This window comes from Marmota monax, unplaced genomic scaffold, assembly GCF_021218885.2.
Source record: "Marmota monax isolate L192 unplaced genomic scaffold, Marmota_monax_Labrador192_F-V1.1 WCK01_AAM20220418_F8-fsc00014, whole genome shotgun sequence".
Lineage (NCBI taxonomy): Eukaryota > Metazoa > Chordata > Mammalia > Rodentia > Sciuridae > Marmota > Marmota monax.
This window is the reverse complement of record NW_026695222.1, coordinates 927,903-954,835: the sequence shown is the minus strand read 5'-3', so window position 1 is coordinate 954,835 and position 26,933 is coordinate 927,903. Positions and strand designations below refer to the sequence as shown.

The 26,933-nt window shown below is 37.5% G+C and overlaps 1 protein-coding gene across 1 annotated transcript in view; it reads left to right on the top strand.

Annotated features, from left to right (window-relative positions):
- The window catches only part of Sptlc3 (serine palmitoyltransferase long chain base subunit 3), a 138,743-nt gene that overhangs the window by 14,200 nt on the left and 97,610 nt on the right, over positions 1-26,933 (top strand). The window contains exon 2 of the mRNA XM_046433953.2: positions 22,060-22,245. Within this exon, the coding sequence (XP_046289909.1) occupies positions 22,060-22,245 (186 nt within the window). The remainder of the gene's footprint in view (positions 1-22,059; positions 22,246-26,933) is intronic.

Sequence of the window (26,933 nt, the reverse complement as noted above, 5' to 3'; positions counted from 1 at the left end):
GTGCCAGGCTCTGCTTGTACCCTTGCCCGCTGTCTGTTGCCATCTGTAAGACCATTCTCAATGCAGCAACCAGAGATCCTGTTGAAAGGAAATCCACAGCTGCCGTTCTTCTGCCTAATTCTTTCCCATGGCTAGCATTTACTCAGAGTGAAAGCTAAAATCCTTACATTAACCTAAGGCCTCAGGGCCTGGTACTCCCTGACTCATCTGCTGCTACTTTCCTTTGAATTCACTCTCTTTCAGCGCCTCACTGCTCCTTGAGCTGGATGGTCTGTGACATTCGTACTTCCTCTTACCTGAGCCTGAAACACCCTTTCCCTGGACATCCAAAGGTTAACCCTTCCTTCCTTTCAAGTCTTAGTTCATCACATGCTCTGGGGGACTTAGGCTCACAATCCTTTCTGAAAATGAAAGAAATCAAATGAAATGAAATTGCAAAATTCTTTACTTTTCCCTTCCCTGTTTGTTTGTTTGTTTGGGGGCATAGCAGGGATGGAACTCAGGACACTCTGCCCCTGAGCCACATCGCCAGCCCTGTTTTGTATTTCATTAAGAGACAGAGTCTCACTGAGTTGCTTAGTGCTTCACTTTTGCTGAGGCTGGCTTGCAATCCTCCTGCCTCAGCTTCCTGAGCCACTGGGATTACAGATGTGTGCCACTGTGCCCAGCTCCTGTTTTTTTTCTTTACCATTTAATACAATCTGTGTGTATGCACACATGCACACACACACACACACACACACAGTCACATACATGCCTACACATAGAAAGACACACATACAAACACACTAATTTATTTTCCTATCCATTGTATGCCTCCACCTCTAGATTATGAGCTCCGTGTGGGCATGGATTTCTGTTTTATTCATTCATCAATCTTCTACACCTACACCAGAGCCTGTACATAGTAGGTATTCAATAATATTTGTAAATGAATAAAACTACTCACTTTTTTCCTAATATGTTGTTTGAAATCTCTTTTTTAATCCTGTTTTTTAATTCAAATTTCTATTTGCTACCCTGCTCAGACTATATGCGGCTTTCTTTATAACCTTTAAGCTATATTACCTCTTATTAATTAATTCACAGGTTTTCTAACTCTTATTGAAGAACATGGATACTAACTATGATCCTCTTTGTGAAAATTGTTAAATCTTTAGATTGTTTTGTGTGACTAGGTAGCTACCCACTTTTATACTGTTTTCCAGTTACTATATATAATGTACTACAAGACTGAGACAGGAAGCATGTTTTAAGCAATTGGAACTTTTTGAAGAAAATGAAAATAGAAATTAAACATTATTAACTCATTCCAAAAATTCTTGTTACTTCTTAGTAGAAGATAAAATATATCAGGATTAAAGGGGAAAGTGGATAATCCCCCAGGGTATATTGGCCTGTCATCGGGTACTAATAAAACTCTGCATTTTCATAGTTGAATGCCTGAGAAAAATCAGCCTGATCTCTTTTTTCACTAATGACTCCATAAATGAGATAATTTTCTAAAATTTTATCTAATGGAATTATATATTGAATTACATGCTAATAACTTTAGAAATTCTAACTTATTTGGTCCTCAACTGACCTTATGAGGTTAAAGTATTACTATGCACATTTTCTAGATAAGTAAATTGAGCTGTACCAAAGTTAATTGACTAAGTAGCTAGTTTAGCAGTGTGAACTGGTCCCAGGATCTGTGTTTTTATCATTAGATGAAATGCCTTTTCCTTCAACATTTTATTGTGAAAATTTGCAAAATAATTCTATAGGAAATAATCATATATCTACCACTCACATTCTATAAGTTTTTTTTTTCTATTTTTATCATGTTTACTCATCTATCCTTCCCTTAATCCATCAATCAATACATATATTATGTTCATTTAAAAGAAAATTATAGAATCAATAAAATTTATCACTAAAACCTTTAGCATGCATATTGCTAAGCAGATGTCCATATTTGACTACAGCATTTTTTTTACTTGAGTTAATGGTATACCTCAAGTCTGTGTATTTCACTGCATGTAAATTTTGACTCAAATATAACAATTAATTAATAACATTTGTTATTACTAGATAAGATTTCATGAGACAGCTTTGACTGATGGTGTTCTAAAACTTTGTAGTTAATATTAAGGGGTTTAATCTCTAGAAAAGATAGTCAATCTTTAAATTAGCATCTAATCAGGTAAAGGAAGGGCTCACTAGAAGGCAATCAACTAGAGAAACATCCCTATTATATACCCATAATACCGAAAGGATCAAAAGCTATTTTTCTTTGGGTTTTTAGTATAATCCAGATAGTAGGAAGAGAGGTTAGGTGTGGAAATCCTTATGATTACCTTTTATCCTGTCTTCCTACACATGGGAACCAAGGATCAGCAAGCGTAAGTGATTACCTTTAAGGTCATACCAATATTTGATGTCCAGTCTCTTGATTTCCATTCCAGATCCTTTCTGGCAAGTTGAACCTTTTTTTGAAACCTCAACTTGTTAAGGGAAAAATCAGTGACTGTAATTATTTGATGAGTCTCAAAGTGGCATCTGCAGTTACAAATTTCTCCAGTTGCAGTTTCAAAATTGATACTTCAAAATTGCATTCATCAGAAGTAAAGACAGCCCTAAAATAAGAGCCACATGTAGAAAGTTTCCTTTCTGCATGTTTTGGGACCTCAAGTCACAGAATCAATGACAATTCAAGTCCTCACACATGAGGATCTACTCTGTAATTGCCCTTTTTAAAACAGTGTTAATCCTAACAACAGGCTTTCAAATTTCATGTAAGAAATCAAAGTTTGTAGAATAGAACCACTATTTGAACCAGTCATTCCATTCCTTGGCATATACTCAAAGGACTTAAAATCAGCATACTATATTGACATAGCCACATCAATGCTTCTATCACTTTAATTCACAATAGCTAAGCTACAGAACCAACATTGGTTCCCTTCCAGAGATAAATGGATAAATAAAATGTGATATATATATATATATATATATATATATATATGGATATATATATGGATATATATATATATATATACAATGGAATATTACTCAGCTATAAAGGAGAATGAAATTATGGCAGTTGCTGGTAAATGGATGGAACTGGAGAATATTATACTAAGTGAAATAAGCCAATTCCAAAAATCCAAAGGCAGAATGTTTTCTAATAAGTGTATGCTAACACACAATAAGAGTGTGTAGGGAGGGAGAATAGAAGTTCATTGAATTAGGCAAAGGGGAATGAAGGGAAGGGAGGATGGATGGGAGCAGGAAAGATGACAGAATGAGTTGTATATAACTTTCCTATTATTCATGTATGAATACATGACCAGTGTAACTCCACATCATATACAACCACAACAATGGGAAGTTATACTCCACATTTGTGTAATATGTCAAAATATATTCTATTGTCATGTATATCTAAAAAGGACAAATAAAAAATACTTTCAGGAAAAAAAAGAAATCAAACTTTGAAAAGATAATATAATCATTCATATACTGCTAGCAAGTCATAGAATCAGGATCTTCTGATTCCTAATATCAATCACATAACTTGTTACCGCACTCCTCAGATCTTGTGCACTAATAACTCAAATCATCACATAGAGTTGGGAGCAGGGCTTTCTATTCACATTTTCTAGGCTTGAATCCCAGCTTCACACTGGAAACTCTGTGACCTTGAGCAAGTAGCTTAATGTCTCTGTGACTCAGTTTCCTCATCTGAACAATAGGAGTAATAGTGGTGCCTACATTATGGGGCTGTTGTGAGACGTAAATAAGCTAATACATGCAAAGCCTCAGAATAGTGCCAGATTCCAGAGATAAGTCATAAATGTATCCTATTATTAATGTTGGCCCTTGTAGAAATCTGTCTTATTTCTATCCCTATTCCTTCTTTGGTGAAACAGTATAAGGAAAAGAGATTCATACTGGGCTGCAGAAGCCTTTAGTACATTGTGAAGAAAATACTTGAATAAAATAGCAACAATTCTTCAAGTGAAAACAAACTGAACGTTAAAGTGTAATCATACAGAGCAATGGAAGTTAGGTGTTAAGGAAGTGTAGTGATGACTTCGAGGTGACAGCTGGAGATCCTCTCAGTGCCATATCCACTTCTGCTCTTAGCTCTTCCATTTTTGTGTACATATCTTAATTTCTAACATCCAACTTTTGTGACCTCTGTTTGATGACTTTCTCTGACCTTCTGCTGAGAGCCATAGCCAAGTAGGAATGAGGCATGGCATTTTGGTTTGAAAGGTGACCCTGCTCAGGGAATAGGGCGGCTCCAGGATTAGGGCGTATCCTGCTGCCTCAGGCGCCTGCTCCTTTGGAGTTCCCCGTTGAGTTCTTGCGGGGTTCTAAGAGAATCGGTAAGCAGAGCCCGGTGGAGGAAGAGTATTTTCCCAGAACGTGCCTGCGTGTAGAGTGCCTGTGAGAGTTCGGGAATAAAGAGTTGCTGTTTCAATCTACAAGGCTTTTGTGGTGGCTTGGTTATTTTGTGCCCAGCCAGACTGCGGCAACCTTCTGGAGATGTTCTGCCCTAATATGAAATAGGCAAAAAGTGCTGGGGAATGAGCATCCCCAGGAGCAGCTCTCAGTGCAAGCTGGAGGATAAATGCTGGTGTGTCCCACATTGTCTCAAGTATTCCCTAGTGGAAGAGAGCTCCAGCTTCCTTCACGGGTAACTCCCTTGACAGCACATCATTTATGGAATTCCTTCCCTTCCCTGTCTCCTATCAGCTCCTTTACCAGTGCTTCCTGGAATCACCTTCTAAATAAACAGATTACATATGAATCCCTTATAAGGGTCTGCTTTTGGGAAATCCTAAATAAAGAAAACAATTTTTAAGGATGCATAACCAAGTTGTATCCCTTTAACCATTACCTTTAACTATAATGATCCTTATTGTTTTTATGTATCACTTATGCATCACTTTTACATCCAGAATCTAACTGAATCCTCTAAGGTCCAGTGAGTGATTTGATGATGGTAGGTAAATTTTAAGGATAAAAAATCTGTGGCTCACTAATGAGACCACAGTCATCTGGGTAATGGGAAAAGAGCAGGATAATAATCCCAGACATGCTGACTCTAAGATCTGGAATGTCTTGAAGGATTGGCTGCAGCAGACATTTTGTCAAGCACTTATTTAGTACATAAAACTCCATCAGCTGCTCCTTATAAAAGTAGGTAGGAGGTTAAAAAAACCAGTCTCTGTTCTTCAGTATTTTAATTTAGCACATATGCAAGTACAAAAAAAGAAATGAAAAATAACTTTGGGGGTCAGGATTAGTAATTTTTAAAAAATATGATTCTAAAAGACTGGAAGAATAATGTTGATTTCTATCTTAGATTTCCAAATCAAGGCAATAAAGATATTTTACAAGGCATGTCAGAAAGCCAGGCTTCCTATAAATCTCTATTTAAAAATTATTTACCTTTGTCTTCACATCTTTATGTTATATAGGATGGATATTCCTTAAAATTACATTCCTCTGAGTCTTGGATCAGCTTCAACTCCTTTTTTAAAATCATGACATAGTAAAAATTTGCTTTCAGACCGAGCAAAGGAAAATGAATTAGTTTACTCATTGCTGAGCTTGCTCAAGCTAATTACATCAATGGGTTGGTAGGGACCCTTGGGTTTTTGCAACTTGGCATATTTTTAAGCCACCAACTCTGATATTTAATCCTAAAGAAATCTCGCTTTAAATCTTCTCAAGCATTAGAATAATAATGGCAGAAAGGATCTCAGATCTCCAGAAACCATGTTATCTACAATTTCTTTTACATATTATTGATATGTTTTTCAATAGGACCAGAAGTTTCTATTCATAAAGTGTCAAAACTCAGAAGGCTGATGTCTAGTGATTCAGCCCAGTGGAATTCAGACTTTAGAAAACTGTCAGATTTTTTAAAAATGAATTTTAGTGTGCCAACTTTTTTTTTACCATGATTTGAAAAATTATAACCCATGATCTGCTATCATCATCAACTATACATCCACAAAAAAAAAAAATGGTTTGTCAACCAAAAAATTAGTGATGACATCATATCTGATTAATGGATAGTCCTTAAGAAAAATAATGTGTATGCATGCATATATGTGCATATATATATATATATATATATATATATATATATATATATATATAATTTATATGTATGTGTAATATACTATATAAATAAGTGCATATATATTATTTTCTAATGTTCCCATACATCAGCAAAAAATTTAGCAAATATCTTCATAGAGCTGCAGATGAACATTTGGGAATGATTATAATAACTGACAGAAGGATACAAAAATAGGAGTGGGTTGTTCATCCTCACTGGTTTTATGTTTTGTCAAATTCTATTATGGTTTGGTTATGAGGTGTTCCCCCAAAGTTCTTGTGTTAATGCAGGAATATTCAAGGGAAATGATTAAACTACTAGAACTTTAACCCAATCAATCCATCCTAACTTGAGTGGACTGACTGGGTGGTAACTATAGGCAGGTGGGGCCTGGCTAGAGGGGGTGGTCACTAGAAGCATGCCTTGGAAGGGTCCATCTTTCCTGTATCCCCTTCCCATTTTTCTCCCTGCCTCCTGGCTGGCACAAGCAAAGATCCTGTTCTCTGCTACATTTTTCTGCCATGGTACTCGGCCTCATTTCAGATCTAGAGCAATGGAGTTGGCCGATCATGGACTGAAACCTCTGAAACCATGGGCCCAAAATAAACTTTTCCTCCTCTAGGTTATTCTTGTCTGGTTTTGGTCTCAGCAATGAAAAGTTGGCTAACGCAGAAATTGATCATGGCTGTGATTAACCTGACTACGTGGTTCAGAAGCTTTTGGAAGTGGTTTGTGGTAAGAGTTCTTAAAAGTTTGGGGATGCAGGCTAGAGAAGCCTTAGAATGTCATAAGCAGAGCTTAATGGGTGAGTCTGGCGGGCACTCAGAAAACCAGAATGCACATAGGAATTTGAACAGTAAACACTGTGCTTATGAGATTTTAGAGAGGAGTGAGAACTCATTTGGGATTTGGACTGGAGGCCATTCATGTTACATTATGGCAAAAAAGTTGTCGACATTTTGCCCATGTCTTGAGACTTTCTGTGAGGCTGAATGTCAAGGTGATGGACTACTTAACCTGGTGGAAGAAATTCAAAGGTAGTACAGAATTCAAGAGGTGGCATGAAAATTGTTGGCAGCATTTAGCCAAGTTTACTGTGAGAATCAAGAGTGAAAAGCAGAGCAGAAGGATTTTTTAAACTTTCAGTTTGGCTAGAAAAGTGTATGTAAAACTGAGGGCAAGGAAGATATGTTAGTTGAACAAATTATCAGCACTAAAGAAATTCTAAGTATTTTTTCCACAGAAACAATGGAAAAGATATCTTGAGAGCATCTCAAAAATTGACAAGACCACACCTATCTCAGGCTCAAGGGTGTTAAAGTAAAAATTCCTTTGAGAAGAGTTCATGGGGGCACCCTGCCTGCACAGGATGACCTAGAAGGTCTTTCCATCATGCCCATCCATCCAGACACTCAGAGGATACTGCAATCATGATCCCAGGGAGCTCAGCTGCTGCCTGAGTTGGTGGCAGACCATGTGGTGGTGGTTCTGCAGGAATGCAGGATGCTAAAGTTAGGAGGTTCCTAAAGATGTCCACCAATATTTCAAAGGAAGCCTGGGAGGCCAGGAAAAAAATGTAGCAGGATTGGAATCCCTGCAGGCTACCTATGACAGGGTGATGCGTGAAGCTGTGAGGTTGCGGCCCAAGCTGAAATGGAGACCCCAAGAATTAAGAGAAACGAGTAAAGTGAACTGTCTGCAAAAGACAGCTGCTGGGTATAGAGAGAACCAAGCTCAGAAAAAGGGAAGAGAACTGCAACAAGCAAGACCAAAGCATGAGCCTTGTAAAGATGGCATCTTGCCACCATGTGCCAAGAAGCAGGAGTTGTAGCTATCGGACTCTGCCCAGCTGGGTTTTCAGTCTTGTTTTTGTCCTATCCTTTCTTTCAATGCCTCTATTCCTCCTTTTTAGAATAGAAAGGTTTACTCTGTGTCACTGTATATTGAATAAATGTAACTTGCTTTTAATTTTTATATGGGCCACAGCTAAGAGCCTCAGAGGAGGCATTGAACTTAGACTTTGGGGCAGTGCTGTAACTGTAAGATTATGGGGACTCTTGGACATGAACTAAATGCATTTTTCACTGTGAGATAAACGTGAGCTTTTGGGGGTCAGGGCAGAATGTTATAGTTTGGATATACAAATCTCCCAAGAGCTCTGTGTTAATGCAGGAATATTCAGCAGTGAAATGATTAGATGATGAGAGCTGTAACCTAATCAGTTATCCTAGCTTGAGTGACTGACTGGGTGGTAACTGTAGGCTGGTGGAGCATGGCTGGAGGAGGTGGGTCACTGGAAGCACGCTCTGGAAGAGTTCATCTTTTCTGCAGCCCCTTCCCTTCTCTCTTTCTGCTTCCAGGCCACCACAAGCAGAACAGCTCTCCTCTGCTATGCTCTTCCACCTCTGATGCTCGGCCTCACCTTAGGCCCAGAGCAATGGAATCAGTTGACCATGCATTGAAATCTCTGAAACTGTGAGCCCCAAATAAAGTTTTTCTCTCCTAAGTTGCTCTTGTCAGATATTTTGGTCATTGTGTTAAAAAGCTGACTAACACAAACCCCCAAGTCAAAATTCACCACAGTTACAGTTTCCTTTTCCTTTAAAACTGAATCCCTTTTGCTTTTTGTCTTCACCAGAATCTGAAATTCATACCCGGGACCCAATCTTTAACACTCATATCTTTTGAGTGGTAGGTAGAGCTATTTGATTTTATTTTATATATGAAGCAACAGAGACTCAAACAGGTGTAGTCTTTTGCCCAAGTTCTCAAAATAACCTCTACACAATATACCCTTGGACATCACAGAACCAAGAACAAACCCTCTTGGGGCCTTTGGCACTAACACTTTTTGTCAGCTTGTGGGAATGATTTAGGGTGCTTAGGAAAATCCCACAGCAGGATTGTGAGTTTATGACAAGAGAGGATGCCTGTTCTCTAAGGGGTCATGCCTCCCATTGGTTAAATTTTTACTAATACAATGGAATAAAATGTCTACAGACTCAGTATTATACTCAGAAATAAAAGTACTGAACATGGTAATCTGTAAAAAAAATGATCTACTGGCCAAAGTAAGTCACAAATATCAGTTTTATTTCACTAAGTATAACATGCATGCTATACCTAGGTCCCAGGTCTGAGTACCTCAATCAAATGACTTAGGCCTTGTGCCCAGCCATTACTTCAGGCTCAAAAACTATGAAGGCTAAAAAAATGCCTTCATCTGCTAAACTAGTTGATCCTGGAGTACAGGTAAAGACTAGTCAAGGTTAGGATTGTTCTGGGAGATGTTATCTTTTTTTCTATTATTTGCCATCAATACCAGATTTCTTGGAAGCAACGAAATAAATCATAGTGCTTTATTCTTAGTGAATTGGCTGTTTGGAGACATTATACTTATTTTTCATGGACTTGAAAGGTTTTTATGGAAAATAAAACAAGATGTGCTGCTTTCTGTGAATAACAAAGTGAATCTATGTACACTCAACTTGGCATTACTCTTCAAATGATGATCCAGATTATATGGAGTGACAGGCAGTGAAGGAGGGTAGAGAAGCAAGAGGTATGTGCAACAAAGAGTCAATTCCTAACCAACACAGAAAGAAGCAGCAGTTGACTCCCTGGCAAGTTTCTGACTTTCTGGGTCAGAAGGATTTGTGCTTTTGCGTGCTGCTGAATGGCAGACCTTGTTTGGTCTAGCCCCAGGGAATGGGAAGTTTTGGGGTGGGAACCAAAACCGCAGCTCAGCATCAACTGGGAACAAGAAGAAATTGGTTCATTTTGATTCAAAGAGTGGAGAAAAAAACATTGTTCCTAGTACAAGTTCGGTTCACTGAACTCAGCCAAATGACTCAGGAGCCCCACCCTCCTTATAACTCATCTATGAGTCATGGCTGCCCAGCAGCACCATGAAGAAATGCCACAGTGCATGCCACACTGTGATGTCCAAAACCTCCTCGGTTGGTTCATTTCTGTACAGTTTGGAGACTCTATCCTTTTGATTTTTAGTCAGAGGGTCAAAATTCCAGAGTCAACTGAGCAAGTTGGCTTTGTTGTCTTTTTCATCCACCAATTGCCATGAATCACTGCATGTGAAATCTGCATGAATATCCTTTTCCATGCCACCTTCTTAGGGCACTTTTGAGAGTGTATATCTGATCAGGCCATCATTTATTTTAATTCATCAGTGGCTTCTCTTATTAGGATCAAGGCAGCAATTCATAACTTGATTTACCTGTCCTGCATAACCTCAGACTGCTCATTTATATATCCATTTAGTCATCAAATATTTACTGAACACTTGCTACCTGTCAGAGGCTGCTTTAGGTACTAGAGTACTATCAATGGACAAAGTGGAGAGTCCCTTGTCGTGGAACTGACATTCAGCCACCCCTACCCCTCACTTCCCATGCTATCTCAACCTTCTTCCACTTCCCCAAGCTCTGTTTTCTTTTGGAGAGACTTTCTACTCCTGTTAAACTCCTACTAATTCTTTATATTTCATTTTAAATAACATCACCATCTCTCTTTTTGTAAGTATTGTTTTACATTTGTATTTCTATCTATACCAGAGGTTGCCCATTTTTTTTTTTTTTTTGCTAAGGGGCAGATAGTAAATATTTTTAACTCTGTAGGCCATTCAGTCTATCACAGCTACTCAACACTGCCATCATATCACAAGAGCAGCCTTGGACAAAACATGAACAAATGGTTGTAGCCATGTTCTGATAAAGTTTTGTTTACCAAATCAGGATGTGGGCAAAATCTGGCCTCTGGGCCATAATTCTCAAACATCTGAACAACAGAATTTCCTACAATGATGGAAATGTTCTACTAAGTCCTCTCCAGTATAGTAACCACAAACCACATGTGGCTGTTGAACACTTGACATGTGGCTAGTGCAATAGAGGATCTAAATTTCTAAATGTACTTAATTTTAATTAGTTAAGTTTAAAAGTAACTTAGCCATGTGTGGATAATGATTACTGTATTGGACAGCACAGGTCTAGACCATGAGGTCAGGAGCTATGTCCTTTTGCTCACTTCTGTGTCACCTGGACCCAGCACAAAAGCTGGCACAGGGTAGGTATTCAATCCTACTCTATATGTTTATTGAATGAATGAGTGAATGAATGAATCAATGAAAAAGTGCTGAAATATGAAATGATAATGGAACTCTTATTTCCTTTTAGCTACCATTATGGTACTTGATTAGATGTTGGGATACTTTTTTGCTTTCTAGTCATAATCAATGTGTGCATTTTTTTTTAATGTGTGCATTTTTATCTCTCTACTACATATGAGCTTGATGAGGATGCAATCTCTAATGAGACTACCTGAGTAATCTATTCATGCCTTCTCTTGCACAGAACAGTCAATCTTCCCAAAGAGTGTTTGCAGGTATTAGTGGAGAAACAAAAGATTCATCCCATGGTTACTTTATTTCTGAAATATATTCCAATCTGTCTTGTCTCAGAGGTCTAAATTCATGCTTCCTTCTGGCTTCAATTCTCAAGTTGTGGAGATAACAGATTCAAAGTCTTGGCTTTTTCTGCTTTATAATCTTGGCCAAGTTGCTTAACACCCTTGTATCATTTTTACTAAGTGAAGATAATTCTTAGGGATATCATGCAAATAAATAAATAAATTCTTAAGAATATCATGTAATGGCCATAAAAGCTTTTGAGCACCTTACAGATAAGCATTATTCTCAAATGGCACACTATAATTGGTCAAAAATGTGGTATTTATTCTCAGAGATATTTAATTGGTGCATTGTTTTTTCTGGTTAATCAGCCCAACTTAATAAAAGCTCTCTGTTCCTCAAGTGACCCAGGTGATTATAAGCAAGGTCAAAAGAATGCAACCTTACAAGGTGGTGAATGACAGCCACTCAGCTCCAAAGTTGAATCATGTCCAATAAACTTTGGCACCTCCACCCTAGCTGCCTCCCCAGGTAGGTTGTAGTTTACAGATCTTTGTGCCTTGCATTCCTTCTGCAGTTATGATAAGGTGGCATTCCAACGATGGCACAACTGTCTTACACAGTACCTAAAAGAGAATGTCTGCCTTACCTTGCCATGGGAAAACTTTCTAATATTCAATTCCAGGGGGTTGTGTGCATCTCATCTTCAAGGATGTATGATGGGAGATCAAGCTAGAGGTCTCTTCAAGGCCCTAGGTCCTCATTTCATACCAATGAATGTTCAAGCCAGGTCTCCTCTCCTGGAATTTCCTTCCTCCTCTCCTCTCCCAAGTTTCCCAGTCTTGGCTCTTCCTCATTCATTCATTCCTTCAGAAGATATTCACTGGTCATCCTACTAAGGCTCCATTTAGACCCACTCAGTACAATCATGTTGCTCCTGTGAATTTCTCAACTCACCATTCTGGTTGTACCTATTGAAGTCTGTGGCTTTCCTCATGGACTGCCCTGGTTACTAGCCAACTTATCAGGTGAATGAACCTGAAAGTAGTGATGACAAGAAACCAACTTCACCTCTCAAATACTGAACTGGCTCATCAGTAAAAAGAAAGGGTTGGAGTAGCTAACATAGAAAGTTCTGTTTATAACCTGTCTCTTTATCTCTGACTTCTGGTGTCACTGAAGCCTCAAACTTGCAATGTACCATTTTCCAACATGTACTACTTAATACCAAGAGATGCTTATTAAATCAAGAATTGAATCTTTGAGTTTTCTGGCTTACATTTTCCCAGACTCAAACTAGAATTTTGGTCAGCTCATGTGAGTCCTGAGGTAGAAGTTTCTTTGAAGAGGTGACTTTCTTCTCAGACTGCTTCTAAACCCTTTTAAGTAAGGATTAGACATGAGGAAAAAATCAATTTGTGCTGGGAATTAAATACAGGACCTCAGCTTGCTAAGCACACACTACTCTCCTGTCCTCTGGAGTACAAGAATTTTAACAATATTTGTATTGTATGTATGTATTAAGGTACTAAGTTTTATAATGTGTAAACTACCAAATCTCAATAGCATAACTCAATAGAAATATCTCACTCATATTAAGTCAAATTGTCAGTAATAGAAAGTTGGGAAAGCTGGAGAAGACTCTGCTCTGCAAAACTTTTCAGGGGATCAGCAAACAAAGGCCCTACATTTTTTAATGTGTAGCTTCCAAGGTCACCTTGGCTGTCAATATTCAGATGACAATAAAACAGAGAGACTTATTGTCCAGGTGCAGAAGTGGCACATTTCACATCTACCCTTTTCTAATTAGCTAGAACTAAGACACATGGTTACATTTGTATAGAAGGGATGTGGAAAATGTAGCCTCACTGTGAGAAAAGAGAAAAAAAATGTGATTGGTGAATAACCAATCTTTGCCACACTGAACAGTAGTGTTAAAATATTTGAAGGTCCTTTGTGTGAGATAATGAAAGCTACTATTTTTGCAAGTTATCTTTTATTTTCTGTTCTCTTTCTAATGAATAGAAAATATTTATTTAATGACTTGTCCTTTAATATATTGTTAAAATAGTTTTATAAAACAATAAGTTAACTGTACTGATGGTGTCATGCAGCAAGAATATTTAGCTTGGATCGTTTTAGTGAAGCCAGAGCTGGGTCTTAAGCAGAGCTGGTCATAAAGCAGGCAAAAATAAATAGATATATAGATAGATAAATAGATAAAAATCAGGAAGTACAGCTAGGAAAAAATTGCAGAAATTACAGAAGAGTGACAGTACACGAAAAAATTAGGAAAGTATAAAAAGCAGGGTATGAAGTGGACATAGTTTAATGATGCATACAACAAATGGAAGATGGGAATCAGGCTGGGCATCATCTTCTGCTTTAAGCAACTTAGCTTTATGTTGAAACTAACACTTCCCAAAGAAAGCTTTTGTCATGGCATAGGTAAATTTATATAAAAGGTGGAAAACACATTTGATACACATACTGGGCTATCCAAAGTTTGTTTTTCACTTCAGTATTTTTATTAAACATTAATTTTTTATTTTTTTAATATTTAATTGATTTTATTTTTTAAATACAGGACAGTGGAATGCATTACAATTCTTATTACACATATAGAGCACAATTTTTCATATCTCTGTTTGTATATAAAGTATGTTCATGCCAATTCATGTCTTCATACATGTACTTTGGATAATGATGTCTACCAAGTATATGACATGTCATATAAGCAAATATTTGTTGATTCAATAAATATTTGTTCAGCATCATGCATAAGCCCACAGGCACACAAGGGGGATGCAGTAATGAACAAGAAAGTTCTCTCCTCTGGCTCTTACAACCCAGCTTCTGTATACTGCAAATCCTCCAGAGGCGGCAGAGGTCAGTAGTATTTAAAAACCCTTTGTGTTGATGGTCATCTCTCTCTCTATCTCTATCCAAAGGAACATTTTGGAAATAGCTAGAGATAAAATTATCTAGCAAATGCAGAATTGAGGAGTCAGGATAGAATAAACAAACCACACAGAAGGTGAATGCAGTGGTCCAAGAGAAAGGTGATTAGTATCTCTCTCAATTATATCTTAAGGATCTTTCTCTCTATCCATTGCCACTGCCCTTATCTTCCCTACTCTCATCCTCCAAGCCTTTGATCAATTATCCCCTGATTCATAAGATATCTTCTCCATGTTCTAGCCAGTGTTAGGTGCATCTTCCTCCCAGTTCCCACAGTACTCTGGACATCTCTCTATAGTACATCTCTCTTTCTAATGGATAGTCAGTTTGCAGTCTATTGTGAGCACATTGTGTCTCCTGGCAGAGCATTAGCTAACACAGGCAACCCATTGAGGCTTGGTTTAGATTAAAATCCAAAAATTTAAAAAAAATAAATAACAATAAAAACAAACCTTTGAGATAAACTTACATATCCCATATCGTTTTCATTATCACATCTTCCCAGTGGCTTAACCATTTTATCATTATAAAATGTCCCTCTTTACATCAGATTACAGTTTGGTTTAAAGTTTATTAATATAGCCAGTCCAGCTTTCTTATGGCTACTGTTTACTTTTTAAAATTTTATTCTTTTTTTTTTTAGTGGTTCGGGGATTGAGCCCAAGGCCTCACACATGCTATGTGAACACTCTGCCATTGAGCTACATACCAAGCCCTTGATTGCTGTTTTTATGATCTTTTTCCATTCTTTCCATTTTAACTTACTTGGATCTGTTACTATGAAGTGTGTCTCCAGTGGACAACTTATGGATGGATTTAATTTTGTTTTTATTTAGCTTGTTACTCTGCCACTTGATTGAATTGGTTCATCCATACCTTTTACAGTTATGTTTAAGGGAGTTGGATTTGTGTCTGCCACTTTAACTTTTACTTTTTTCATGTCTCATGTCCTTTTTGTTCCCCTATTTTCACTTTAGTGCTTTCTTTTCCATGACATGGATATTTTCTAGTGTGGCAATTTTCTACAATTGATATATTTCAATGATTTTCATATTTTTTTAAGTTTTCTTTGTGATGATTCTAGGGCTTAACATAAATAGTGTGTGTGTGTGTGTGTGTGTGTGTGTTAACTTTTCAAAATTGATCAGATTTATACAAACTTAAATTCAGTGAGATATAGCTGAGCTGTTCTCATCTATTTACCTCACAGTACAGAGTCTCTAACAACCCTCCTTAGAGAATGCAGCCTTTACTATCTATCCTGGAATGACAGTGGCTGTAGCAAGTCTCTTACTATCTTTTTCCCTAATCTGTTAAGCTATCTGCTTTTATTGGTATCAGTCCCAGCAGCTGGTCTCCACTATTTATTGGCTCTATTGGTTTTGACAGTACCCTGGGGCACAAGTTGTTCCACAATTCGATCCAATCAAATTCATGATCCTTGACGTAAGTAGTGTTTTGAGGCCAGTCTTTTGAGGTTCTGACCCCAAGAGGACTCTTCTTAGCTTATTTCCCTGGTTCTCTTCGATGAACTGACAACTGCCCACAGTTTAGCTTGTTTTTGTGAAGCAACCAATCCCCTCTGAATTGTTTACCAGCAAAATCTCCATGGTTTCCAAGGGTATCCTGTAGCCTTACACTTTCCTGCTCTCCATTCCAAATACAATCAATTCCCTTAGTGAATCCTTTACTAATCTGTGTTTTTATGGTCAATCCTTCTTCTTGGGCAAAGTCAATAAGCTACTGTTTCTGAGCTGGGTGCAGAATGGTGGCCTCACTCTCTAGATGGGACATGAGCAGAGTTTTATGAGCCGGGATGTGGGTGGGACAGTAGCTTCCGGTTTTCCTCTTCCACCACAGAAACCATATCCTGCTAGTGAGCTGGGGTAAGGACAACTGGGGCTGCAGTATTTCCAGCATGCCAAGCCTAGTGAAGAGGTTCCACTTTAAGAGTGGGTGTTCAGAGGAAGAAGGGAACTCCCAATCTCTCAGCCACACTTGCAAGGAATTTAGCCTCTGCAAAATAGACCTGGAGTGATAAGAAAGGCATGCTTCTCTCAGGGAATGTATCATAGTCCTGGACTGGATCAGGGGAGAGGAAGCCCCATCCTCTTAGCTATACCTGCTCAGAAGGGAAATTTTTTCATGCTGAGCTGGAAGGTGGAGGAGTGGAGGGAGAGAATGGGTCACGGCTTGGTGCCACAGTCTTTCACTGTTTTCACAACCTCTCACTATTTTCACAGTCTCTTTTAGGTTATTCAGTAGGCCATCTTGAACAAACGTTTCTTCATTTGCTGTATGCCCTTAAAACAATTTCCAGACACTTTAAAAAGTTTCATTTTCATTATTTTATCAGATTTTTAAAATTATTTTTAAAAAGCATCTATGGAGTTCTTTATGCCACCATTAGGGAAATGGTCTCTCCTGCCACTAATTTTTTAAAAATCAGCTCCTGTATCTGGATACAGTACAATATTTAAAATAAATCTCTTATTCCACATATTTTGCAGTAGTTTTGCATCCCTGTAAAAACTTCATGTACAATGTAAGTGGAGATTCATTCCCCAAATGCCAGTATCTTTGAAAGTTTGTGTTCTCAGAGGAGCACCTACATGTTAATTCTTGATCATAATGTGGAAAACTCTGTATGTAGTCCACTTCAGAAAGGAACATGATCTCCTTATTTCCAGTGCTCTGGGTTTCCTTTGGCATTTCAACATCATGCTAAACGTTCTGCTCTTGTAGAGTGACCGAGGCCTGAAAGCCTCCTCATCTGGACTTTCCTTTCCAAGGAATGACCCAGCAGCATGATGGAATGAATGTGCATGTTACTTGGGATACCTCATTCTGACAACAATAGCTTACTTGGGAATGGGTGGTAAATCAACAGTATTCTCTTGATTTTCTCAGTCTTTTGAATTTTTTTTAAAGCATGCACTCTACCACTAAGCTATATCCCCAACCCTTTTCATTTTTTTTTTGTTATATACCCAAGAACCTAGAGCAGAACAAGAGTCTGCAACCCAAGTTCCCCAAACTGCTGAGATGGTGTGTTGTTAAGGTTAGGATAGTCATGTGGGCTCCTCATTCCATCTTCCTTAGGAGATCTCATTCTAGAACTTACAGTATCTCTTACGTTTCTCTCCAATTAACCTTGATCTATGAAATGTTTTTCTCAGCTCCTAAAGACACTCAATATTTTTTTTTATTCCAAAATAAGTATCTCCCATCACTACTAGTATCCAAAGCCACCACCTTTTCTCTGTCCTGTTCTTCACCACTACATTTCTTTGATGATTAGTAAAAACTCTCAGCCCTATCACCTCCCCAGCCTCTCTCTTCTTAAGTCCTGTTGGTCTAATAAAATGGTAGCTATAATAGGCTGATAAAACCACTTGCTCAAGTTGTCTTGTGAGACTCCCCATACACAGTGGTCTTTTTCAACCCTCAATGACTCTTGAGCCCTTGCATGTCTCTCTTCTTTCTTACACTTTCTGTCTTGTTACTGGCCCCTCAGTCTTCTAATGCTCCCTATGTATAGGTATTGAACAAGATTCTGTGTGTGTGTGTGTGTGTGTGTATGTGTTGTGTATGTGTGTATATATTCTCTTTTCTCCTTTCCCAAAAGTTTCTCTAAAAGTAGCACTATCCATTCTAACAGCTTCAACAGTCATCTGTAGTCAGAAGATATCATGAAAATTCTAATATTTAATGAGATCTGCAACAAGTAAATATGATGCACATGTATATCTTATTTAATTTTCAAAATAACATTTGTTGGCCCCATTTTACCCTTGAGACATTTGATATCCAGGGAAACTAAGTGATTTGCACAAGGTCACATAGTCAGCAAATGAAATCAGTGCCTGGATTTGAGCCCAGGCAGCCTGACACCTGTGCACATCTTCTCCATCATTAAGCTCCATCAAGGCTGGACTCTAATTCAACCTCCTTCCGGAAGGCACTCCTGATCACTTAATGTGATAGGGAGATCCCATTTGTGTCTTCCATATGTCATTTACATTATCAGTATATCATGGTCATTTGCACACACACACACACACACACACACACTTTAATAGGACTTTGGACACACCATTGCACCATTGACTCTGGGAGAAGGAGATTGTATTTACTGATTTCATATCACCTTTCATGTTAGCCTATGACACCTGGCAAAAGAACTGACAAATTGAGTGGAAGATAAATCATCTGCTTCTCCCAGAAGGTCCAAGCTCCTGTTTATATCCAGATGTGATAAGAGTGCAAGAAGAAAACAAACTTCAAGGTGTCACCAGGCTCCAAGTGACTAATCACTCTGGGCAAGGTGGCTTAAGCTCTGTTTATTTTGAAAGATGTGTAAGGAAAGTTAGACCAAACCACCAAGTATTACAGATCATAGTGCTGTGTCTGCAGCAATGATGCATGCTTAATTAATACAAACTCATTAAGCAAGATGTTATGCTTCATCTACTTTAATAGGACAAAAATCCCATATTTCAAAATAACTATCCAATCTCACATTGAGAAATCCTTTCCAAGAGGTGTGACTGACTTCAACTCTAAATAAAGGAATGTGGTAAATGAGTCACTTTCCATCTGTTAAGAAAAACACCAATAAAGTTTTTTGTTCTCCATGAAGGTCTCTCATGTTCTCGCTGTGTAATAAAATTTAAATTAAATAAGACAAGAAAATAGACATTATTTGGGACTGATAAACTTTGAAAACTTCTCCTTTGTTATAAAACATGTCAAGGGAGAATAAAGAACAAAGTTTTCCAGGCCCAGCATGTGCAACCAACTGAGGGCCTTATTTACATCTAGTTGAACCATCTGTTCAAATAGGAGAGAGGAAGCTTGCCTCAGAGCCTATTCAAGCAGAAAGTACCCATGGATTTCATGGGAAATGCTCTACTTCATTTGGGCATATGAGGAGTTTAAAGATGAAATGTGGGCAGGAAAGGAGAAAGAGAAAACCTGCTGATCCTCAGAGGCTGACCTTGAACATCCTACATGTTTATTGCCCTACAAGCACTTACATAACGTAGCCATCCTCTAGATCAGCCAAAAAGGTTTATTTGTGAGCAGGTTACAATAAGGTTCTGAGTAGTGCCCATAAAAGAACTGTGACCCAAAATTCTGTTACAAGGTTGTCACTCTTTGCTCTTGTGATTTGTCCCTTATCACATTGACCTTCAACCACAGGTGGAATTATGCTTCATTTAGAACATTGGTTGAACAGGTGTATCATGATCTCTTTATTCAACCATTCATTGTTTGATACAAGTTATTTCCATAGACTGGCTGTTGTAAATTACTTCCATGAATATGGGGATCCAGATGTATCTTCTAAGCACAGACTTCATTTTCTTGCTCAGAAATGGGATTGATGGATTATATATTAGGTCTATTTTTTAAAATTTTTTTGAGAAATGTACATACTGTTTTCCATATTAATTATACCAATTCATAATCAATAGTATGTAGGAATTTTTTTCCTATACTGTTGCCAAATATGTTATCTCATAATCTTTTGAAAACAGCTACATTACCAAATATGAGATGTGGTTTTCCTTTACATTTCTTTGATGATTACTGATGCTGAACAAAATTTCACGTCTGTTGGGCATTTGCATGTTCTCTTTGGAAAAATACTTTTGAGGACCTTTGCACATTTTTTAATTGGGTTATTTATTTATTTTTGTTGCCTTTGTTGTCTTGCTTTTGAATTTTGTGAGTTCCATCTATGTTTTTACTTTTAGCCCTTTTCACATATGTTTTCCTGTTCTGTAAGTTTCCTTTATACTTTTTTGATGGTTCCCTTTGCTGTGAAGAAAACCTTTTGTTTGATTTTTACCATTCTGGTTTTGCTTTTATTACCTGTGCTTTTGCTTTCATATCACAAAATATAATCACCAAAAACAATGTTGTGAAGCTTTTTTTTTCAAGAAATTTTATAGCTTCATATGTTACAATTGAGTTTAGAACTCATTTCTAGTACATTTCTAGTAAAAAAAAGTTCCAATTTCAAAAAAAAGTAATGTAGAGATCAAAATGTTTATCTACAAGATTTTTTTCATCTATTGTATGCCTTGCAAAAAATACTCCACGAGACTAAATCACACAGCATTTCTATTTAATACTACTTAATATAATACATCATTAAATATTAGTAGATATTTGATTCTTGTAAATATCTGAAGACTACACATTCCAAGTGGTCAAATGGCTTTTTCATGGATCATTTCCTTAAGAAATAGGGAATCTTCAAATAGACTTATATAGACTGAAGGAAATAATAAATGAATATATAAATATTTATGAAAGACTAAAAATTAATTAAATATCAACATTAGAAATCATTTGCTCAATGATACATTGAACAACCATTGGTTATGTTACTGTCTGCTAAGCAAATAATAATCAGAATGGTCTAGTGCTAACAGTCCATAGAAATGTTAAAATAGAAGAAAAAGTTTTTTTAGCTTATTACTATAAAAAATTGGAAACATATAGAAAAGTAGGAAAATAATATAAATGGATACCCATATAACCTCCATCCAGAGTCAACAGTTGTTAACATTTTCCTAGAATTGCTCCATGTGTACATGCAATTTGAATGAACAATTTGAAAGAAAATTAGAGTTGTCATAACACTTTCCCCCTTAATACTTCAGCATGCAATTACAGGATTAAAATATCTCCTTATGTAGTTATAATATTGCAACCATTTCTAACAAAATTAACAATGCCTTTAGTTCATATTGAATTTTCCTACAGTTGTTCAAAACATAGCATTTTCACCTTTTTATCCACACACACATGCAAAAAAATAATAATAATTAAAAAATAGAATCCAATTTGGTTGTTCTTTGTCTTAAGTCTCCCCTCTCTACCTGTTTTTTTTCTTTTAATGAGAATTGACTTTCTGAATAGACCAGGCCAATTATCATATAGAAAGTTTCACATCCTGGGTTATCTCATTATTTTCTTATAATGTCATTTATCATATAATTATAATTTCTTGTAAAAGATGTTAGATATAAAAGCGTGACTAAATTCAGGTTAAATATTTCATAGGTGATATTGTGTGTTGATTATTACATCAAATTTCATAGGTGATGTTGTGTGTTGATTATTACATCAAAAACAGAGTACAGAGTATCTGGTTGTTACAACATTTGTGATGTATTTTAATTACATGGTTAAAGAACTAACCCCAGGTTTGTGATTAAGGAATAATTTAAGGGATTGTGCTTTGGCATCTTGTGAACACCCTATTCTGCTAACTTTTCATTCAGTGGTTTGATCATTGGTTGAGTTATTTATTTTTTTTTCTTGAATCAATTATTTCATTAGACTTTATGAAGTAAACTTTATATTTCTGTTTCTCCTCTTCAATGATCAATTTCCAATTTTCCCAAGCAGTTTTTACATCTTAAGTATGTTATTTAAAATATAAAAGGTCAAAAATCCAAATTTTTAAGTATGACAGGATATTTGTAATGGAGATTTACTCATCTTTGGTTTTCTCTTGTGTTTTCAGCAAAATGGGAAGCCACATTTTTATGAAAATCTCATTGTTGAATCTTTTGAGGAAGCACCTCTTCATGTTCTGGTTTTCACCTACATGGGATATGGAATTGGAACCTTATTTGGCTATTTCAGAGACTTTTTGAGAAACTGGGGAATAGAAAAATGCAATGCAGCCGTAGAGCGAGAAGAACAAAAGGTATGTATATGCATCTTGCTGGATCTGTGTCCATGTCTGCTCTGAAATGCTCTCAGAAATGGGGATGCAGAGACAAGACCTAGATGGTCTGGAACTATTCAGGGTAAATTCTACTAATTTCTACCCCCTAAACCTCACTCCCTGTGTGTTCATGGATTTTTTTTTAATTAGAGCTTTATATTTATAGAGTAGATGAGTTCTTGACAAGCTCATACATGCATAGAAATTGATAGATTTGTTTTTACAAACATTTTTTTTAGCAACTGCTAATTGCCAGACACTGAATGTAAGCTCTTCTATTCATTTAAATGTTTAATTTATATATGTATATATGTCAGGAAATAGATATCATTTGAAAGATAAAAACATCAAAATATAAGAGTAAGGACACCTGAGTGGGATCATACTCTCATCTTCTAACTATAGATTGAATATTTACACCCTATCCTGAAATAGGAAAGTATATCTGAATGAAATATAATATTTTAATTTCGTCTCATCAGTTTCTCAACTTTCCCACTATTGATGCTTTGCACTAGATAATTCTTTGATGTGAGAGGCTTCCCTGTGCATTGTAAGAATTTTAACAGCATACCTGCCTTCACACACTAGATTAATCACTGCACCCCCAACACACACACACACACACACACACACACACATACACACACATACACACACACATTTACTCATCAAAAATTCCTCCAGACAGTATCAAATGTCTCATGGGATACAAAATCACCCATGATTTAGAACCACTGATCTAGTCACTCTTTATAATTAGCCTATAAAAGCCTACATCATCTGGTGTTTGCAAAGAGTTAGAGAACAACCTGGAAAGTATTCAGAGCTCTACAAAACCCTGCATTGTGTTAATACATTTTTCAAATTGGTTTAAAATATTTATGATGCCATGAATCTCTTTTTTCCAAAACTTGCTTTTGGATATTATGAATATTGCCATGAATGTCAGTGTAACAAGAGAACCTCAACTCATGTGATTTAGCAAGCACTACCATTGGTAAGATAAATATTTATCACACTAACACACCCATGAACAAATCATGTGGAACACTTCTTTTGGAATTTCCTTAGCGAAGTGTATCACCTTCAGAAGAAAATCTCACTCAGTTCTATTATTTTAATCCCTGTTGACCTTTACAAATATTTTAGCACATGTTAGGGGTGATCTACATAGAAGAAAATATAGGGCATGCCATGAGAAATTTTGAATTCTAGTATACAAACAGGCTCACAAGTAATTCATTTGCTCAAAGGTGAAGCTAGGGAACAGAGATGTGGCTCACAGGGATCTTTACCCTCTCTCTTAAGAAATGATGAAGTCATGATGCTGAGGCCTGAATGAAGAGCAGGAGTTTGCCAAGTAAGCAAGGATGCAAAGGAAAACATTCTCAAAAGAGGGCATTGCTTGTGCCAAGGTGTGTGTCCACTCATTAATCAAGCCAGTTTCTTTTTGAGCATGGGTTTTTGTGCTGTGGACTGTGCCACAATCTGGGGATACCAGAATAACCAAGTCGGACATAGTTCCTGCACTCAGAGACTAAATTATAAAAAAGCAACAGCTTTGGGGGAGGAAAGAGATATGCCTAACTTGAACCTTCTGCTCAGTGAAGCCTTCTGGGAGGGACAGAAAGTTGAAGTGAGATCTGAAGACCGAAGAGCAAGCAGTAAGGCAAAGGGTGAGGCAAGACCCAGTGGGGAGGGGCAGGGATTCTTTAGGGAGAAGGTATGTGGGCAAGATGGTCCAGGGTAAGAGAAGGCATTGTGTATTCAAGGAATTCCAATGACTGGAGTGTTGTGAGTGGGAGCAAGAGTATGTGAGGAGGAAGACTGAGAGGCAAGCAGGGGCTGGACTATAATGGGTTTTTATAAGCCATGGACATATATTGTAGAAACAGCAAGAAAGTGTTGAACAACTTCAGACAGAAGAATGAAAATTGGTATATGTAAAAAGATCATTCACTGTACTACGAGAAATGGGTGGCATAAAGTGAACATAGAGATGAAAACCTGGGCAAGAAATTTATACTGAAACCAAGGTAGTAACAGTAGGGGTGGTGATTAGGCCAAGAGATGTAGAAGAAGTGGAGCTAGAGATGATCGATTTGACCTGGGAATTTAGGAATATGGACAAATCAATGGCCACACTCACATTTATGACTTACGCAGATGGGCACAAGGTAGTATCATTAATTGAGATGAGAAATAGAGAATAAAGATCCAGATGGAGGGGAAAACTTGTCAATTCCTTTTTTACCAAGTTGAGTTGGAAGAGGTGGCAACTAAAAATAGAGATCTGGACCATGAGAGAAAAGTCTCAGATGGACACCATGGCAACTTTAGTGTATCTTCAGCATATTGACATGAATCAAAGCCAGGGAAGTCGACAAGATCTCCCAGGGCAGGTCTGAAAAGAAAAAAAAAAAGAGAGAGAGAGAGAAAATGAAAAGAAAATGAACTTCAAGAATTTAGTACATGTCAGGGATGGAATTCCAATTCAGGACTAGAAACAAAGCAACCACAAAGAAAGCTAATGGTAGCTTAGAAAAGAGGTCATTGTGCTTAAAATAGGGAAGAAAGGAAGGAAATCAAAAGGGAACTCATTGTAGAGACATTTAGAAAGTCATCAAATCTTGGTGGCTGAATGCGTGGAAGGTAAGATAGGAGAAGAAATACAGGGAGGTCCCAGATTTCTTGCTTGGATTGACATGTGAATGGCAGTGTCAGATCCATCTTATATTGACAAAGGATGGTGATAGACCCAGGAAAGGCCCCACAGGGAGCTCTGAAGACAGAAGGCTCTTCAGAGTCATTCTGAATTGTGAGAAGGAGGCTGGGCATTTGAACTTTGGCATTGATAGGGGTTGCTCCTAAGGATCCTGGCTGAGGAAGATCCCTTCAGGCCCAGGTGATGCTCAGAGAAATTTTTAGCCTCCAATGCTTCTAACAACTAGGAGAATGGGTACTTCAGTCCTGAAGGAGGGACTGTGGGCAGCCTATGCTTTAACAGCTGTCCAAATTGCTACAAGAACTGCTTAACCCACTTTATATGGGGAAGGCCCTGCCTTAAATAAATTGATAATTTACATTTCTTTACAAAATAAATGGTTTCCACCCTGTTTGATCTTTATAAGATTAAGAGCATCAATCAATATGCTCACATTGATTGATGGCATACATTTTTATATGGTACATCTTTTATTATTTGTCCCATTTGAAACCCTTAAAGGATTCAGAGCCTTTTAGAGTGACAGGTTCTGACTAACTGTGATCACTATATTCCTTCTGATGGGACTTGATTATTCTCAATCATGCCTACAGACTGACTCTTTATCCTTTGAATAGTCTTCTTGCTTCCTGTTAATGAACTATCTGAGGCACATCTTGAAGTCTTTTGCTCAAAACAGGAAATATGCTATTTTCCTATTCATCCCTGGTTCTTTTTAGTGGAAAGGAGTATTACATTTTAAAAACTGGTCACTAAGAGTGCAGAATGTGTTGCCTGACAAGACAAAACAATTGTTGGCAAAGTTTCCCAGGTGATTTTCACATGCAGCCAAATACTTTAGTATAATGCTTCTCAAACTTTACTAGGCACACAAGTTATCTGGTGGTCATGTTCAAATGCAGATTCTGTGACACCAAGATTCTGTATCTCTAAATAACCTCCCAAGAGAAGTGATGCTGCTGGTCTGGGGATCACATATTGATCCAGTTTGGTGCTATCACCTGACAGCTTGTTAGAACTCTCAGGCCCAGCCCAGCACTTCTGAAACAGATCCTTTATTTTAACATGATCATTGATGATGTGGACATGCACTAAATTTTGACGAGCACTTCTAATCAAGAGATTCCTAATTTGAAGTTCACCTGTGATCAGGTGAAAACAGCATCATCTCACACAGCCTCTAGGTGCTCATCACCTTTCACTTGTGCAGCTATTCTACCATCACTTCCATGAAATGGAGACCCAGCCCATCTATACTTTATTTTGGTAGCTTTTGGGATGCCAACCAATCCATATTAGCAGTTGAAAATACAGATTCAGAGCTTCTCAACCATGAGTGCCAACCTTATCTATTGATCTGCCCCAGGAATTTGTCTTTGCCAACTTTTGTCTTCAGTATCACCTCCAAATTGCTCTACTCTACTTCATCCCTAGAGTCTATATCCCTTGATTTTAGTCTCTTTCTGTTCTAAACTCCCCCATATTCTCTTTTTCTTCCTTGTATCCAGCTTAAATTACACAGCTTTGATACACCCTCAATTTGATGCACATCCCTGCTTAAGATGACCAATCTCCCTTTAAATTCAGCATCACTAGGCTCAAGGTGGCTCAGTGCCTCCTGACGATCACTCTGCCTTGCCTTGTACATTTAGTCACTACCTTCTTCTTTCACCTCAAACCTCCAACACCTCTAGGCCCTATTGACGTTCAGCAAGTAATTTTGCTTCCTATTTCACTGAAAAAATAGAAGAAAGCCAGAACTCCCACCTGCTCGCTCTCCTCCACCACTTCCTTACTGACACCTGTGCTTACGTACTTCACCTTCTACTCCCTTCCCATGGAGAAGGTGGATGGACTCCCTTCCAGGCCAGCCCTCCACCTGTGAACTAGATCCCATTCATCAGCAATCCCATAGCCTTGACACCTTCAAACTCTGCAT